The sequence below is a fragment of the Pieris rapae genome, chromosome 24 (genome assembly GCF_905147795.1).
Source record: "Pieris rapae chromosome 24, ilPieRapa1.1, whole genome shotgun sequence".
In the NCBI taxonomy this organism is placed as follows: Eukaryota; Metazoa; Arthropoda; class Insecta; order Lepidoptera; family Pieridae; genus Pieris; species Pieris rapae.
In genome coordinates, this window is record NC_059532.1 from 2,834,042 (window position 1) to 2,853,857 (window position 19,816).

Below are 19,816 nucleotides of genomic sequence, written 5' to 3' on the forward strand. Positions count from 1 at the left end.
AATTGGATCGGCATTTTTTTACGGAACGGTGGGCAAAAAAATGTGGGTCACTTTATTTGCTTGTCCTTTTTTTCTTGAAAGTTGTGTTTATGTTATATTTTTATATTATTTCAAATAAACAATCTTTTAGCCGTCTTAATTTATATTGAATCTGTTCTTAATCCTACATCCAAGGACGACTATGTATCGATAGATTTCCAGCTGTTTTATACACGACACGAGTTGTAATATCCCTAGAGGGCATATATTTGTGATTCATCGCGGGTTAACAGTTTTACATATCATCTTTTCCAAATAAAAACTTCTCTAAAAAAATTCAATACAAAATAAAAACAGCATGTATTCGTATTCAATAATCTGGATAAGATTATGTTATTATATTTAATACTAACAATGTCCTGCGGTTTCACTCGCGTAGATACCGATCTCGTGGTAGTGGAAGCATTTTTGTTTCATTAAACTTTTATTTTAATTAGTTTTTTAGGTTTTAATTACTTCCATTCTGATTATTAGATACACAGTTACATTTCGAGATCAATATACAGATTTTATTTTACAACGAATATAATATGTACTTATATAATACATTTTTCAAATCATAACATCATTTACGTAGAATGTCCGACATAAGTAAATTTAAAAATACTCCTAATAATTACCAGTTGGTAATGAAAAATTTTTATTCTTATATTTTTAGCTTATTACAAATTGTTCAAAATGAAACAAAAATGCAAAAGTGTCTTCTATAATATTAGAGAAGAGCTTTATTTGTAAAACTTCCATATACAGACTCCCTACATTTGACGTAGTTTTGTTCTGTGGCAGCAAAATGATTTCATTATTTTGGAGTTCCGGCCCGGATAGGCCAACATACAATTATTTTCCCTGGATAAAACTTTCTTTCTGTAGATATTGAAACGTTCTATAATACTGTACATTTTTTTTTGTTCTATTATCAATAGTTTCCACTGAGCACGCGATGATTTTTTATAGATAATTTTTCCAGATCATATTCAGGATCCCGATTTTTTTGAAAATGTAATATAGCCTATATTAGTGATTATACAGCTTTCTAATGGTGAAATAATTTAGGGAATTAAAGTAAGTGTTGGAGCAGTTTTTTTTGTTAAAACATTATACATACAAAAACGAAAATGTTCTCTCTTTATAATATTATTAGTATACGACCTCCGATGGAGTGCGGGCCTCCTAAAAGTTGCCACCATCTTTTTTATTTCATCAGTCCATGTTTCTGAAGGGCGCCCTCACGATTTCTTTCCACTGGGCCATGCTAAGTAAACGTCTTTCTGACAGTCATCACAAACGTTGACATTGTGATGGCCTCTTTGATTTGTTTGTAAGGCTTCGTATTACAATGATTTTTTAACTTGGTCTTTAATTGTAAATCGAATAATTATGGTTTTTAATATACTATTTATTAGTAAACATATATTTATTGTTGTTTTTAAGATTAAAATTATATTGAAGTTTTTGTCCCATTAAAAGAATTTGTACTTAACCCTTAGAATTCAATCTGCACATTTATAGTTGAATGGTCTTTTTGAGTATTCACATTATGTTCGTGGTGTCGAGACGCTAAAATGACTTGTATAATATGGTGTTGCCTTTGATGTTGTTAACTTGTAATCTTTAATAATATGCATTTATTAAATTTATTAAATTTTTCTATTAAAAATATTTCAAACAAACATTATTTAAAAAATGTATATTTATTTTTTAAGAAATAATATTATATTCGTATAGGTTAAAACAATAATACTTAAAGGCATTTATTGACATTTTTGTTATTAACTTTAATTAAATTATTTTAATTATAAATTCTTATATTAATTAAATTTCAAACAAATATCACAACAGCTCAGTCGTGCTATCTACACTCACACATACAACACGTGAAAAGTACTTGTAGAATGTAGAGTAATTGTTTACCTGTGTGCATCTTACAATGACCTTACGGAATTCCAAATTTGAAACTTTTTTATAAAAATCTTGTAGCCTGGCTTAGGTATTGTCGAATATATTCATTATTTGTAACAATAAACTTTAAGTTGAAACTTTTTAGTTGTTCGTTGTATATATTGTGTATACACTTTTATATGTATACTTTTACACGGAAAACAAACACTATAATCTAATTTGTTTTGGTAAAATTAACAATTGTTTTTTTCTATTGTATGAACTCTTGTTGATACGTAATAAATAGTTAATATAATACATACGTAATAACCAAAACATTAATAAATAACATTAGATTTCAATAAAGATAAAAAAAAGTTGTCAAACAAGTTAAAAAAGTTTTTACTTGACACTGTTCGAAATTCAAATTCATTTTACCATGGGGCGCACACCCTTATTAATAATAACTTATTGGTCCCTCTCTAGCAAGTGCCGTGACGATATCTCCATCCTCGTCTACTTGCAAATGAAAAATCAATGTGCACTTGTCTTCTGTCAGCCATCTTGTATTATTGTTGACATTTAAAAGTCCGCATAAATTATGTCTACTATTGCTCGTGGATCAGTTAATTACCGGGATAAATCATAAATATTGGTAAAGAATAATTAGCCCAGTAAAACCATATTTCTTCTTTCATTATGTAAAATAAAAATCTTGTAACACACAATTTCCAAAGCTTTGGTAAACAACAACTTATTCTATTCAAGATAATATTTAAGCTTGATAAAAATAATGAAAACCGCATACTGATCAGATGAGTAGCTTAGAAGCTATCCTAGATGGAGTAATTTCTTTATTTATGTACTTTAAAAAATATTAAAATAAATTATTATACGATCCCAATACAAAGAATTTATACTTGTTTGTTAGAACAAATAAACAAGTTTTAATCAGTTTGATTTTAAATTTAATAAATTCTTATATCGTATAACTTATGTGTATAACGTTAATATGATATGATGATACTCAGAGTCAGGAATTAGCAATAATTATGAATCCTATAGGTCAGAATTATTGAATTGTATTATATTTAAACTTTCCATCAAATTGGGGTTTTGTTAAAACTGTGTTTATATGACGGAATAATTAAACACACTTTAATTATTTCTAATTATATATATTTTACAAAATTACAATTAAATTATATATGTAATTAAAAAAAACCATACAATAAATAATTGTAAATAAAACGAATAAAAAAAACAAATGAAAATAAACAAAGTACCAGGCGAGCAGAAATGTGAGAGGGTGGTCCACGTGCTACTACACCCTCGTTTCAATCACGCTGTGACGTCACGCAATACCTCAGCAAGAAATTTATATTTTTAACGTACCCATACACATTTCTACGTCTGATTAATTGTTTGTTGTTTTAAGATAAAAAAATCTTAAGATTCTAATTTTAAACAATATTTTTTCGCGGCCAAACTAAATGAAAGTGTCAGTGTAAGTTGGCGATGCAAAAAGACATAATATGATATTTCTTTATATAGTATTATGGCAAATATACCGGTTTTAATATAACATTCTTACAAACTGCACGATAATGAGGACCTAGGACAAAAATATGTATATATACAAGGTGTATACATCTCCATGACCCATTTTACGTAGATAACTAAGATACGCTTATAAAGTCAAATCTTGACATAATTCGCATAGCGCTAAAGAACTTTTATATGCAAAACATAAATACGTATACTATAATTTGATTAAAAAAATATTTATGTTATATCAACGAAACGTTCAAACAAAATTTAAATTTGGAATAGACAATAATAGATAAGAAATTAAAATTGTATGCCTATATTACACGTTCAAATGTATTTAAAATAAGAAATAGAAAAGTTTAAATACAAAATTTGAATTTGGATTAGACAAATAATTGATAAGAAATTAAAATTTTATACCTATATTACACGTTCATAGATTTAAAATGAGAAATACAAAAAAAATTGGAATAATTTCGATAAGCAAAGTAAATGTATTTAATCGTCCTTGGTGCCTTACGTTCTGCGCTATGCTTTCCAACGTATTTGAAATAAGAATACAGTGTAAAATAGAAAATTTCTAAACGTCAAACTCGAATTTGGAATGATTTTGATCGCAGGCAGACGACACTCGAGCGAGTGGCGTCTCACTCCAGTCTTTACTTATGTAGGCACCGGCCAGGCTACGTTGAACCGCGTAATGTCACCCCTGCGCGGTTTGCGTGGGCGGTTGTAGTACGCGCGGGGCACGCGGGAGGTCATTGCAAGATGGGTGAAGCGGTACCGTCGGCTACAGCGTATAGATAGATAGGCACGGGGTGGGCGAGTACAGTCGCCGCTAAATGTTTAATTAATTAATATTTCTTTTTATCCTTATCATACAATCTTTATTATTCTAAGTTAAATTTAACTTCAAATTAAAAAGACCTTCTTGTATAGTAAAAAAATGTTACACTTATTAGGTCAATAGAGTTCTGGACTTTGAATTGCAAAATATTTAAAAATTTGTCTAAAAACCGTTAAAATTTAATTAGTTTCATTTAACTTATGATTTATAGTAATATTTGCCTGATAAGCTACACGTGTAATGAACAATATTAATTTTCATACATTTATTCGAATGAATTTAAATTTTATTTTATTTATTTATATTACCATTTTTCCTGAAGGGGTAGACTGAGATTACGGATCTCTTGCTACCTTCCTGAGTCCTGACACACCCCTAGCTTCATCCATATTCATACTCGTCGCTTATGGGTACTATTTTGTCGCTTACCAAAATTTAAATTCTAATTAAAAAAATCAATTAGCCTTTACCACCCGACTGTACCAATATACCTACGTACCGTTCACCTATATTTATTTGTGCACACACACAAACGCGGTTCATAGCACCCCCACATAGAATCGTATACGAGCGAGTATTTTATTCGGAGCATAATTTTGCGATTTTTGCTGGACGATTTTTTTCTTATGGGCCGTTTTTTTGGCTATCATTATTTACTACGCCTAGGGACTGCATTTTTTAAAATAGAACATGGCAAACCGTCTTCTGGTTCTACTTTAAGTGATTTCACCACCCATGGACACTTAAAGTCGAGGGATCGCGAGTGCGTAGCCGGCCTTTGGTTTTTTTTTGTTCCTTTTTATAATGGTAGTTGAGCGTTGTAATAACAGACGTTGAGGTTAATTATAAGTATAACAAATCGGCATACAATAGTCAAACTCAGCTCGACTTGAATTTGCTAACAATACCTTGGTACGGTTGTAATGTCAGTCAAATTATATTTTTACTTAAATTTTTATTCCATTCTTATGACCAGTCAAAATAAAAATCGATTTCAAATCTTATAGGTACCGACATAATGTTACCATACTAGGAGGGTAGGACTGTTTCTGCGTTCGCTTGTCATTTGTCAACGTTGAGACTAGATGTGACGTTATATAACGTTTAAACGGGGCGTTTTATTGTTATTGTTTATAAATATATTGGTTGTTCTTTTCACACCCGTGACACTTTAAATATACATAAACGAGACAAAACGTTATTTAAGCTATATTAGTATGATCGTACCTACACTGCCAAGAAGCAATCATTATCCAACTCTTCTTATTAAAATCGTCCTGCTTTATAAAACGTGAAAAGCAAAGCTAATGACGTGGGACAATGACGTCATACCTTAAACTGCGCTAACAAAGTTATTTCGAATAAGGATATATACCACTTCTCGATCTTGACTATTTACTACTTATATCTTCAGGCCATCAGTTAGACTGATCGAGAACTATCTGCTGAAAGAACTATTACGAGCTTGGTCTAGGATATTCATAATTGCTCACCTCACACATTGAAATTGATTTTTGTTTAGTTTCTTAGGTTTCGTTTTTTTACTAGTGTTTTATTGTTTTTGTCAAATAATGTCATGTTCGCCTATAAGTGTTTGTCACATTTAAAATTGTATTTAGTGATTTTCTATTTTTAGCAATGTAACAGTGTGCCAAGCGTTGGCAAGCTTTTTTATAAAAAAAAAATTATCCATCCTTCCTCCACGGTTAAAGGCAAGGCAACACGGGCGGTTCTCCCGCCGCGGGAAACCGCTCAACAAAGCTGCCGCAGACCATCAAACTACACGGGACGCGGTTTATCGCTGCCTTTTGTTCATTTCAACATGGATCCGCCAATGATAACTGCGCTTGCAGCTCTCATATTAACAAGCGAGCGCCAAGGTCCCGCGCAGAATGACGGCGTTATAGCGGGAAACCGTCCATGTAGTTTTAAGCGTCGGTTATCAGCGGCGGTTTGACGCTGCATGCGGCGGTCGTATGTCTCCCGCCTGTGAGCCGCGACGGGAAACCGCGCAGTGTAGTATGCAGCATACAACTTCATATTAAATTGCGTCCAGTGCGGTTTAGAAGCGGTTTTTCGCGGCGTGAGAACCGCCCGTGTAGCCTTGGGCTAATAGTGCAAATGTAAAAAGTTTGAACTAACCTGTCAACAGGTGGCGGTAGTGGAGCCATCATGTGCGGATGCGGCGGCATCGCATGTGGCGGGTGGGGGTGGAAGGGGGAGCCGGGGGGCGCGAAGCCGGGCCCAGGGAACTGGCCGGGAGGGAAGCCCCCGCCGGAGCCCGGCCGGGCTGACGGACTCCCAAAGGGCCCGGCCGCCGCGTAGGGCCCCGCGAAGCCGGGCCCAGGGCCGGGCGTGGAGGGCGCGGGGGAGGCGGCGAAGGCCGGCCCCGCGGGGGAGCCCGCTGGGGGCGCGAAGGAGGGGAACGGCTCGCTGGACTTCCACCCCGGGCCCCCGGCCTCGTCCAGCGCAGGCACACGCCGCTGTAGGCCCACCGACATCTGAAAGGTTTTATTTCAATTAAGTTCATCTGGTTACTTTAAAATTAAATAAAGTATTGCTCTCGTAATATCAAGAGTAAATCATTAATGATAGACGTTGTCTTGCACGCAAGTCTCATCAAAATTTGTCCAGCCGTTTAGGAGTTTAATTAAACAACATGCGCAGAAGATTTATATATTTTTTTTTGTATACATATTTAAATAACCTAGATACCTACTGCAGCGCCATCTGCCGAGCTGATTTGCGAAACCATCATGGGCGCCACCCAAAAGCATATAAAATTCATTCAAATCGGTCCAGCCCTTTCATAGTAGTGACACACACATATTTCATAATATATAAAGATCAGGTATGAACGAGACACGAGATAATTTTTTGACACTTGACACATCATGATCAGTCCACGTACAGCATGTACAAAAAATATACTCAACAAATTGATAACCTCCTCCTTTTTTTAAGTCAGTTAAAGCCTAATCGGACGCGACACGAAAAGTCAGGAGCGGTAACTCTCTCATCATGACATAGTCATGGTTTCTTTCAGAATAAAGCACTGGTCATACACTGTTGTAAACGTAGTGATTATTACCTTTAAATTAAATTAATTGAATAATGTTAGTACATATTATTTTCATTTCATATCAATAAAAAATTCTACTGAAGACTTGGTAGCATAGTTCCCTTTGCCTACCTCGAATGGGTAAAAAAAACAAAAAAAAAATCTCTGCTGATAATAATTTACGGTTGGCGTTATTTTCTTGCGAATTGAGTTGTTTGTTGCACAAAATGAGTAATTTCGATATTATTTTATTTGAATTAACACCACCCGAACTCTCAGTATAATTGCACGGAATGCTTCGGAGAACATTTTACCCAGAAATTAAAAAAATGTGAGCCGTAACGGGACGCCTGGCAGATGTGAAACATCGACATTATTTTGTAAAAGTAATATGCAGAAAAGAACAGACTGTGATAGGAACCAGGTGAAAGAAAGAAAGAAGAAAGAAAGAATCAATCCGGTAAAAAGTGTTTAATTTAAACAATTATCCTAATATGACATTTGCATGCCTATTTAAAGAAAGAAAGAAATAACTTTATTAGACACAAAATACATTAATGTTTCTATAAAGTAGAGTGCACTGGCCCCCACACTAGGATTCCCTGTGTTGTGGGCAGCCAGTCTCTTCCTTTTACATCTAAACGTTATTTAAATAATTAATTTTACTTAACAAATTTATATCTATACTATTTTCGTACAATAAGAATGTTGTCTGTATCAGTAAAGGACAGCTTAACAAGATATTGTTTGAGTTTTTTAGTAAAAGTATGTAAAGGTAAATATGTCATAATGATAAAATAAAATATTACGATTTTCAGATAACGATGAATAAACATTATTTTCATTAAATATTTTTAATGTGAAATTTACTACTGCATTCAGACTGTATATCATATAGCGTGGCGACGCGTCGCCACGGCATGCGTCGCCACGCCAGAAATCGGTTTAAGTGCGGCTATAGATGTTTCACATCAAAAGTCGCTACATATCTACGCACGACGAAAACGGTGTGCGTCAGTCACAGAAGGCTGATCACCTACTTGCCTATTAGATTGACAAATCATGAAACAGATACACAAATCTGAGGCCCAGCTCTCAAAGGCTTAATTAAGGCTTGAGATTTCGTTTTTTTTTTTCGTATTTAGTTTCTTCTTGATAACTATATGTAATATGTATTGCACTTCTTGCCTACTTTATGTAATTTAACATATTATGAATATGATTTTGTCCCATTCGGTGTCGAGACCCTTGGTCCGTGGGGTCCTAGCGCATTAAAGCTTTTTGGGGAATTATCAAAAAGGTTAGTCGACGTCACAGGAGAACGAAGAGCTGGCAGCTACCTCGCACAAAGAATTAGTCTAGCTATTCAAAGGGGGAACGCTGCCAGTATCTTCGGAACCTTGCCTAAAGGGACTCCTATTAATAATATTTTTTAATAAGTAAATTTTAAGGTTAGTTATTAGATATATTTTTATGTATTATCTTATTTCTGTATTAAAGAATTGAGTTTATTTAACATATTTGTTTTTCTTTACTCAGAGGTTGCCTTGAAGAGATTGCGCGAAAGATATAAGGCTGCCAGTTATTCCTTTTCATTTAATTATGTTCAATTTTCATTTTGTAATGTAACGAAGTGTTAGGTAAATAAAATAAATAAATACATTTATCCTTGTTATTATATATATAGTAGAGATACCATTCTATATCTGCCAAAAATGGATTGTCTTCGTGGGGTTGGTTATTGAAGATAGGAGATCGATCGACTGTCACGGTCTGACAATCCACAATCTCAGATTGAAAATTGGGTTCGGAATGTTACATGTATCATACGAGATATCGCGTAAAGAGAAACGCAACTCGGCCATTAGATTGTTTTATTACATAAATAGCGGCTGCATCTATTTCAAAGCCACTTGCATAACGCGTAATATTACATTTGTAGTGTGGTCAATAGATATAGAGAGATATATAGAACGGCTGGACCGATTTGGTTAATTTTAGTCTTGAATTATTTGTGGAAGTTCAGAGAAGCACTTCACTACTCTAAGATTCAGGGTTTCTACAGAAACCTTTCATCTTTTAGTTGATACCAACTACGGGGAAATAAATATACAGATAATACAACTTTTTATACAGCTGTGATACTTTTTGACATTCAACACCTTTTGTCTTCAGTCACCGTGGTCCGCTGTTAAGCACGCGAAACGTCGGATAAATTTAAAATTATGTTAAATAATTATAAGTTTACAATAATACATTTTTTTATAGAACATGGGACCAACGGGCAGGAGGCTCACCTGATGTCAAGTGATACCGTCGCCCATGGACACTCTCAATGCCAGAGGGCTCGCGAGTGCATTGCCGGCCTTTTAAGCATTGAAACGCTTTTTTCTTGAAGCATAACCTTAGATCTGGGCCTCATATCATATGTTAATCTAATAGGCAAGTAGATCAGCCTCATACACTTTACGCAAGCCGTCTACTTTGGGTCTATGGCAAGCCGGTATCCTCGAGATGTTTTCCTTCGTGCAAACGAAAGAAATTAATCATATAAGTAATACAATGTACACTTATGAACGTCAAAAACAGATATGAAATGCTTCTAATTGTTCATTTACTGCCAAATGTAAAATTAGAATCATTAAGGGCCTGTTTCACAATGTCCGGATAAGTTCCAAATAAGCTATTTGTTACTTATTGGTAGGATAAATAGTATTTTTGCGTTTCACGACTGTTAGATAGCGCTATTTGTCATGAAATGCCAAGTATCTTATTCGGAACCTTTATCTTTCGAATAATTTATGTGTTGCATAGCTATTTGGAACTTTATCCATACATTGTGAAACAGGCCCTTAATGTATATGACTTTCATAACTGTACATTATGTTACCTATATGAATAAATGATTTTTGTTTTTTTTTTTGACTACCGAACCGATATCAGTGCTAGGTACGAAGTTCTAATTCATTTATTCATGGTTCAAGTTCTAAACACGCGACAATACAATAATGACGTGTATGCCTCAATTTCTAGTTGGTAAGAGAAGGGCTTAGTGCTAGACAGGCTATTTCTAATTCAAACAAACAAAATATCTTTATTCATATATACGTAAACAATTATACTTATGAACGTCAAAAAAATTAAATTAATTGTAAATTTACATTCACTCCCAGTTCACAAGTCAAGGGCGTACAGCGGGCAAGAAGAACTGACAAACTCACACTCTTTTCAATCGCCAAGTTTTTAATACAAAATGTTTGAACTGGAGCAAATCAATCCCAAGGATTAGGATCATTTAACTATTCGTCACATTTATAAAAAGCTTTATTAATTAATTTTACTTTTAACGAGGACTTTAAATTATTTAATAATTTTTTTTTACAGTCACCAATTAATTTGCAATGTTTGTTTTAAAATCAGTGTTGTTCGCCATTGTCATTTTGTTTGATGTTTTGCTATTTTAAAAGAGTACCGAGCGCTTTTGAAGCGAAACTTCTTAAGGCGCATGAGGGTAAAAGTTTTTCGGAACATCACGTAGATGTGCAGCGTTTATGTCGAAGAAAGGGAGAGAGCGATTAAGAGGGAGTGAGAAAGGGAGATCGAGAAGAAATACATGCTATTGGTTGATGTATTCGTTTAGTAGTTACATATTAAAACTTTAGATGGCAATTCTCACGCATCACGTCTTGTACAGTAAACGCAGATTTTTATTTAAATATAATTATATTAACATTAGCACGTATACAGTGTGTAAACAATGTGAATATATTGAATATCGATATTTAATTAACTGTCTACAGATTCAATTAACTTTCTGATTTAACTACTTTACTGCTACATTTACATATTTTTATTGTATTATTGAATGTTTTATTTAATACTAGCGACCCGCCCTGGCTTCGCACGGGTGCAATGCTGATACTAAATACACCACAGAAAATCTGTGAACGTTGTATATAAAAATGTGGGTTATCCATAGGAGATAGACATATACCATCAGGATTTTTCTGTAGACCTTTTTAATGTGTACAATACTTAGTACATTATTTTGATAAAACTCGTAGGGTTCAGCCTGCATTTGCAATGTAAGCGGAAAAAATGTAATTATTTACGACATCACATTAGAAACCTCAAAAATAACAGTACTTTTCCACTATTTAATGGATATTACATATAAACCTTCCTCTTGAATCACTCTATCTATTAAAAAAAATCGCATCAAAATCCGTTGCGTAGTTTCAAAGATTTAAGCATACAAAGGGACATAGGGACAGAGAAAGTGACTTTGTTTTATACTATGTAGTGATATAGCTAAATTGCCATACATTTGAGATAAGAGTTTTTTGTTTGTATTGTTTTGATTATTTATTTATTTTTTGATTATTGTTTGAGTAGTTAGACGATATATATCTCCTGCCTATGTAGTGTATTCTGCAGCAAATTGCCTTTGAGGACCCGGTAAAACTAGCTGCTGTGGTATATACAAACGCAGGCTGCAATTTTCCCGTACTAGACTATGTAAAGTTAGTAATTCTTTTTTGGGAAAAGGGATAGTCTTCTTTAATAAAATCCCAGAGGCTCTTTTATCTCTGCCTTTTAATAAATTCAAGAAATGTATTAAAGAAAAGCTGTGTAAAAAGGCTTACTATAAAGTTATTGATTATCTAGTTGATAAAAGGGCCTGGGACTAATGCTGGGCAGGCTACCTCTAATTAATTTGATATATTTGTTTTAAATATTGTTTGATGATTTGCTTTTTTAAAAGAGTACCGAGAGTTTTTTACGCCGGCTTTTTCTCGTTCCTACACCCTCTGTCTTTGCCGATGAGTAGGGATGCCTACAAGTTCGAATTGATTGACGTGGAATAAGTGATACCTAGATGATCTTATGTTCCAAAATAAACGTATTTTATTTTATTTTATAGCAAAATGACCAGCGCTGTGGAACATTCTGCTCCTCATCATAATGCCAAGCCAGGGCTTATCACAACCACAGCACACACATTACTCATTTGAAACGAGCCGATTAAGATTTTTTTTCTTTTAACTGTTTTTCTATACTAATATTATAAAGAGGAAAGGTTTGATTTTTTGTTTGTTTGTTTGTATGAATTGAATAGGCTCCGAAACTACTTGGCAGATTTGAAAAATTCTTTCACTGTTGGAAAGCTACATCATTCCTGAGTGACATAGGCTATATTTCATTTTCAAAAAAATAGGCATCCTTACTAAAATTACGATAACATTAACATTTGTTTATTATTTGATACAATTCTAACAGATGGCGCTGAGTTAAAGGTAGTAGTTTGGCAAGACGACGTTTGCCAGGTCAGCTAGTATTATCTAATTTTTTTTATCTTTGTTTATTGTTATTCTGTGTGATTATGTGTGTGTGTTTTGTTTGTAATTGTAATGTTATTTGTGTATGTCTGTCGAAATGCGAGAGCGATCCCAGAGCCTCTGCAACGCTTTTTAGGAACTGCTCGATATAGTTTTAGATGGTAACCACCATTCTCTGATTAGCAGAGATTGTGGTGTGGGGTCGGAACTTCGGCACCCAGCAATGGAGGCAGGAAACGAGAAATGCATTTCCAGCGTGTAAATAAAAAAAAGGATGATTACAGTCGAAACCGGTTACGACATCGTTTAGCGCCCGAACCCAAAACTTAGTTCACAATCTCAGATGTGACAGTTAGTTGATCTCCTATGTGCATCCCAATAACCAAACCCCATGAAGACAATCCATTTTTGGCGACGGATGGAATGCAATCTCTTCGCTCTTTACACTCTGTTTGATTATCAACATAAACCAAATGAAAAAAATAATACCACAGAAATAATATTTAAGTATACATGCCTATGTTTAAAAAATGTCAAATATTTTTTTAATTATTTTAAAAACTGGTGTAAGATAAAATCTTAAGATAGACTATTGGCACAGTTGAACATTTTTATACAAAGGTCTATCCACATACACCCATTTGACCTACCGTGGATAGCTTGTTTCGACAGATGGCTATTACAACGCGTCGATTGGTTATTGGCACACTTTTATCAATATTTTTATTAAGATATCTATCTCAGATAGTCATAAATGGATTGAGATAGGTTTTGGGCGTAGAACAACATAGCGGTTATAATGACCAAATGATCCCGGTTGAATTCTATTGTATTAGGTTCTAAACAACAAAGTCTTGTTACGACTATCGGTTTTTACGACCAAATATTCCTTCAATGTCGTTATAACAGATTTTGACTGTAGTAACTTTGGCAATCAAATAAAATCGGTCAAAATAAGTCTCTTTTGCTTACGCTGATGACGTCACGAGGGGTTTACTACCTGAGTCAGACCAGTCAATGGACATAATTTTAGTTAAAATTTTAAAACACAAACACTCCGCCAATGTCTCGTATATGTATAGAAGTTAAATTTTTCAATAAATTGTAACTAAAAACACTCGCTGCCTTAATGATAGTAATGCAATTAAATAACAAACATGTACATCACTACATAGTATAAAATCGCTTTCTCTGTCCCTATGTCCCTTTGTATGCTTAAATCTTTGAAACTACGCAACGGATTTTGATGCGGTTCTTTTAAATAGATAGAGTGATTCAAGAGGAAGGTTCCGTGATGGTATATGTCTATCTCTTATGGATAACCCACATTTTTATATACAACGTTCACAGATTTTCTGTAGTGTATTTAGTATCAGCATTGCACCCGTGCGAAGCCGGGGCGGGTCGCTAGTTAAATAATGAAATGAAATTGTTTATTTGCTAAGATACAGTTAGATAGATTAATAATAAAAATCTGTACTATATGCACATGTTATATATTAATATTAATAAGAACATTCACAATAGTTAAGTAAAATTTAATAACACTAAAAATTGAAGTTAACACAAAATTACTTTAATTTAGGTAACAAAGTAGGTACATTTATTAACGTCAACAGGAATGTTAAAGTGATTCTAAATTTACAGTTCGCAAGTCAAAGGCGTAGAGCGCGCAAGACGAACTGACAAGAAACTCGGCCTTCTCTTTCTTTCTCTATTAAGAGGTATGAAAGACTATTGCACTCTGGGCCTATGTATTGCAATATTTGTAATAGGCAAGCAGGTGGTTCTTTAACTGACACATTCCATCTAAGGTTGCTTTCCTCAACGATGGTCTTCACCAATCAATTAGAAAATATTCATATCATATCTTGAGTTCCTTCAAAACATTGCAGAGGCTCTGGGATCGCTCTCGCATGAATTTTTTTTATAGAATAGGGGGCAAACAGGCAGTAGGCTCACCTGCTGTTAAGTGATTCAAAATTCAAAATTTATTTATTCATGTAGGTAACAAGGTACACTTATGAACGTCAAAAAAAGAAATATTAGATGAATTTAATTTTACATTTACTGCCAGTTCTCAAATCAAGGGCGTAGAACGGAAGAGAAGAACTGGCTATAAACTCTCCGCCACTCTTTTTAATCGCCAAGTTTCTTTTTTTACACAATTTTTTTTAAGGAGCTGCAACCACTACACCATATTCCATATTTTTATATAAGTATTAGACATGTATTGTATTGTCATTTATAACCATAACATTAATAAAACACAATACAAAGTTACAATACACGTCATCAGTTTTTCTTTATTAGACAAGTAGATAATCGGCCGTCTGTGCCTGACACAAGTTTTCTCGCGAAGTTTTCCTTCACAGTAAAAAAAATGTGAGCCGTAACGGGACGCCTGGTAGATGTGAAACATCGATATTATTTTTTTAAAAGTAATATGCAGAAAAGAACAGACTGTGATAGGAAATAAATATGTTATAATGATAAAATAAAATATTGCGATTTTTTTCCAGATAACGATGACTATTCGTTGAATAAACGTTATATTCATTAAATATTTTTAATGTGAAATTTACTACTGCATTTAGACTGTATATCATATAGCGTGGCGATGCGTCGCCACGGCATGCGTCGCCGCGCCAGAAATCGGTTTTACGTGCGGCTATAGATGTTTCACATCAAAAAAAATAAAATACGTTTATTTTGGAACATAAGATCATCTATGTATCACTTATTCACGTCAATCAATTTGAACCTGTAGGCATCCCTACTCATCGGCAAAGAAGACAGAGGGTGTAGGCCGAGAGAAATGGCCGGCGTAAAAAACTCTCGGTACTCTTTTAGTAGGAGGCGCTATATGTCGCACTCCCGGTCTCGCACGCTTAACCACCAACATGCTGCGAACTGCGCAGACGCTTTGGTCATGACTAAAACCTGAACACAGCTGCAGAGACTAATCGAGTTCTGACTTCTGACCGCCCTAGGCGCATCCCGATAAAAAATCGCCCTCTCATTTTTATTTTAAGTTCACTAGTACAATTTTTCTTTCTTTTCTTTTTCACTAAGATTTTTACTGAAAAAGACCTTTGCAGCTGCAGTTGGTAACACTCATGTCATAAGTATTTAAGTAACAATGAAAAAATAGGTGTTGAAGGTTAGAGGCTGAATTAAGGGTTGTATGTATTTTTGTATATAAAGAAAAAAAAAAACCATAAAATTATCTTAAAAAATATTAAAATTTAGGGCTATTCAAAATAGATGTTGTCCGATTGGCAGATCTAACACACACAAAATTTCACGCAAATCGCTCGAGCCATTTTAAAAGTTTAATTACAAACATCGTGACAGGAGAATTTCATGTATATTTTAACGGATTTCCCGTTTTTGCACCCAGAGTCTGATCACAACTGCATACAGCTGTTTCGTGATAGGCAAGTAGGTGCTTCTGTCAGACGTTTTCTAAGACTAAGGTTTCCTAACGTTTTCCTTACATCAGCGTGTGTCGAACAAGTCTATTGCACAGGATCCGGGATATTAACTTTCTTTTTTCTTAAAGATATTAAAAGATCAACAACTACGAAATTTAAATCATAAAATCGACCTTTTGAAGTGAAACTTCTTTAGGCGCTTGAGGGTAGTTTACGGATGCAACGTCACGAGTATGTGCAGCGTTTTTGTCGAAGAAAAGGGAGAGAGCGATTGAGAGTGAGAAAGGGAGATCGAGAAGAAAAATACGCTTGTTTGATGTATTCGTTTAGTAGTTACATATATGAGGTTTAGATGGCAATTCTGTCGAATAACGTCTTGTGCAATAATTGCAGATTTTTTATTTACATATTTATATTATCATTAGCACGTATTCAGAGAACTGTGTATAGATAGATATAAATATCTATATATATAATATATTCATGGTGTGATCATATACTACATACGTACATGTTCATATATTCGGGCTTTTACCTTAGTAATTACCTTTACAAAGAAATTTCACTTCTCAGTAGTGTATGTACTTTGCACTTTTTATTATACAACAGGAGGGCAGGAGCATCACCTGATGGTAAGTGATACCTCCGCCCATGTACACTCAATGCCAGAGGGCTCGTGAATGCTAGAAAGTGAAAACACCACATAGATAATAGTTTCCTTGATACCAAGTCACACAAACCAACCCGCTGTGGGTTGAAACATTCAGCATTCGTTGATGAACGCGCAGGCCAACTTAAAAGCGATTTAGGGTCCTTCAAGAAAAGAGCGTACCAATTCTTAAAAATCCGTCAACGTACTCGCGAGCCCTCTGGCATTGAGAGTGTCCATGGGCGGCGGTATCACTTAACATCAGGTGAGCCTCCTGCCCGTTTGCTTCCTGTTCTATTAAAAAAAAAATCCAAAACCAAACTTTCAATTTGGCATTGAGTTAGTAATTCTTAAATAAAAATTAAATTCGTGTTTAAAAAAACTCTACTACGCGATTTCGTATAACGATATGAGTGGGGAATTACTATACTACACGAAACCATCTCCATGTTTACCTAGTCACCAACATTTGAATACTTCAATACTTGTGAAACAAAACTATGTAGTCTTAACAAAAAACTGGCCTGCGCTCGCGTCTCCAAAACCCGTTTTAACACTATTGTAATACATTTTATTCGACTTAAGAGCTGTCTTACATTTTCACGTACAATTCGGTGCCAATAATATACAAATTATATTGATATACTTATATATAATAAATAGTCTAATTAAGTAGTTACAAAAACATTTTTTCAGCGTTTTCTTACACATTTATTTATGGGTGATGTTGTTCTCTCTTTAAACATATTTTGTGTTGGTAAAAAATAATTAGAGCAGTGTTGGCTTAGTGGCTTCAGCGTGCGACTCTCATACCTGATGTCGTAGGTTAGATCCCGGGCTGTGCACCAATGGACTTTCTTTCTATTTGCGCTTTTAACATTTGCTCGAACGGTGAAGGAAAACATCGTGAGGAAACCGATATGTCTTAGACCCAAAAAAAAAGTCGACGACGTGTGTCAGACACTGAGGCTGATCACCTACTTGCCTATTACATTTAAAAATGATCATGAAACAGATTCCGAAATCTGAGGCCAGGGCCTAAAAAAAAGGTTGTAGGACAAAACTATTTGATTAATACTTTAACTATGTTAAGAATTAAAAAAAACCGTTTGGAAAAATAATGTATAAGTTCAAATTTATTAACGAGAATAAAATTTACACCGACTTCAAAAAAGGAGGAGGAAATGCTTTTTCGACAGAAAGTAATTTTTTTTATTGGTTCGCGGATAACTGTCATTTATTACCCGAATTTTGATAATGTCATTTTTGTTGGAAAGTGTGGCATCCCAAATCGAGGGGATCTTTCGAAAACATATCCAAAATAAAAATTCCTTCGAAAAACCTTTTTTTTTTAAATGTCTGTCCACAAACACACTAACTTAAAGATACTTAGGTACTATGATATTCCAAAACGTATAGGTTTTGACATATGGTTCATCAGTACGCTATGTCTTGAGTTAATACAATGTATTGATGATAATATAATCGTGTCTATATCAATAGCATATAATATATACATATTATGTATTTGTTACGGCACATTTTTTTAATACAATAATTGTACGAAATATCTTACACGAGTTTAACATTTGGGACTGCTTAGGTAAGACGAAACAATTATTCTTTCACCGGAAATCGAAATCAGGTACCACGGGTAAAAATATCTCGTATATTATTATCCTAATATTTGTCTTATTTGGTATATGATGCATCTCAAATGAAAATATATTTTATAGTCTGTTAAACGTACATAGTTGTACATTTTCAAATGGCTTTAAAATAATAAACCAGTTTTATACCGGTAAAATGTTATTATCTATGTGTGATCGCGTAATTAGTATGATTTTATGCTTATAGACAGCTACTACAAGTTTTTTTAAATCTAAGAATAAGAATTTTTGCACCTATTTTAGTGACATTCTTTAAATGTAGACCCATAACTTACGGTTTCACCGGGAATCGATTCCAGAAACTCAGTTTTAGACTAATAGAATAGATAGATTTATCAAAACAACACTTCTACAAACGCCTTATTTACTATAAGGTGTTAACTTAATACCAACACTTAGTAAACAATTTATATTTCAATATCAAATACGTTTAGTAAGTGTAAATCACCGCGTCAAACATTTCTGCGTCTGGCACAAAAGGCGTATCACCTTCAGACATAATAAAAATAAAAACAAATACAGATAACCTATAAAAAGATCGATACATGGTTCCCTCCAAAAAAAACTTGTCGCATAAAAAAGGGGTTATGGACCTGTACGGGTAGAAAAAAGTCGAGGGATTGCCTATAGGACCTCCGAACTGCGTACCTCCGTACTTATTCAGCCACCCCAAACGATATGAACCGGGGGCGCCTCACCCCGCATTTTGTAACTAACCACTCGAATTCACCACTTACAATGTTTCGGTTGCCTTTCTTCCTCATACGAACATTGCCCGGCGTGTATCCATTTAACTATTTTAAACTACACAACACTGGTTTGTACCAACAATCCACTGAGCTGACATTGGTTGCTTTTTTTTTACCGTCGCGTGCCGCGTCGCCGGCGACCGGGTGAAAAACGAATACACTCACGTCTACACTTACACGATATATAATAACGTTTATTCATTAACTGTTTAACATTATTTCACTAATGAGTTTTTAAAAACATCTTTCGTTTTACAATCGCGTCGCGTCGCGCATATTGAGTTTTCGAGTTGTGTACGCACGAACCGTAGCGCTCGATTGTACTGGAGATCGGAGCGTGGGGAGGCGCGGGGGAGCGACGCGGGGGGCAAACTGTAATGCCGACGCGCTTCAACTACTCTATCGGCCTTTTGGACAGCTGGCAAGTTTCTATGTAAATTCCGTTGGCAGCGCTCTCATCGCTTCATTGGGGTTATTAATCAATAAAATAGAATCCCGTTTCTAAGTTTTATACCACAAATCTTTTTATTTTTACTTACATATTTATTCGGAAACACTTTTAACGTAAATATTTGTCTAAGTAATCAATATTGACA

General features: G+C 34.5%; 1 protein-coding gene across 3 annotated transcripts in view; it reads right to left on the reverse strand.

The window, feature by feature from the left end:
- The window catches only part of LOC110996651 (LIM domain-binding protein 2), a 42,185-nt gene extending 22,634 nt beyond the window's left edge, over positions 1-19,551 (reverse strand). For 2 of the 3 annotated variants that reach the window (XM_022264434.2, XM_022264433.2), the window contains exons 1-2: positions 19,209-19,551; positions 6,458-6,816 (exon numbers count right to left, since the gene is read on the reverse strand). In XM_022264434.2, the coding sequence (XP_022120126.1) occupies positions 6,458-6,816; positions 19,209-19,235 (386 nt within the window). In that variant the 5' untranslated portion in view covers positions 19,236-19,551. Of the gene's footprint in view, positions 1-6,457; positions 6,817-19,119; positions 19,175-19,208 lie in introns of those variants that run through there. The other variant, XM_022264435.2, reaches the window with a different exon arrangement.
- Positions 19,552-19,816: the final 265 nt, after the last annotated feature.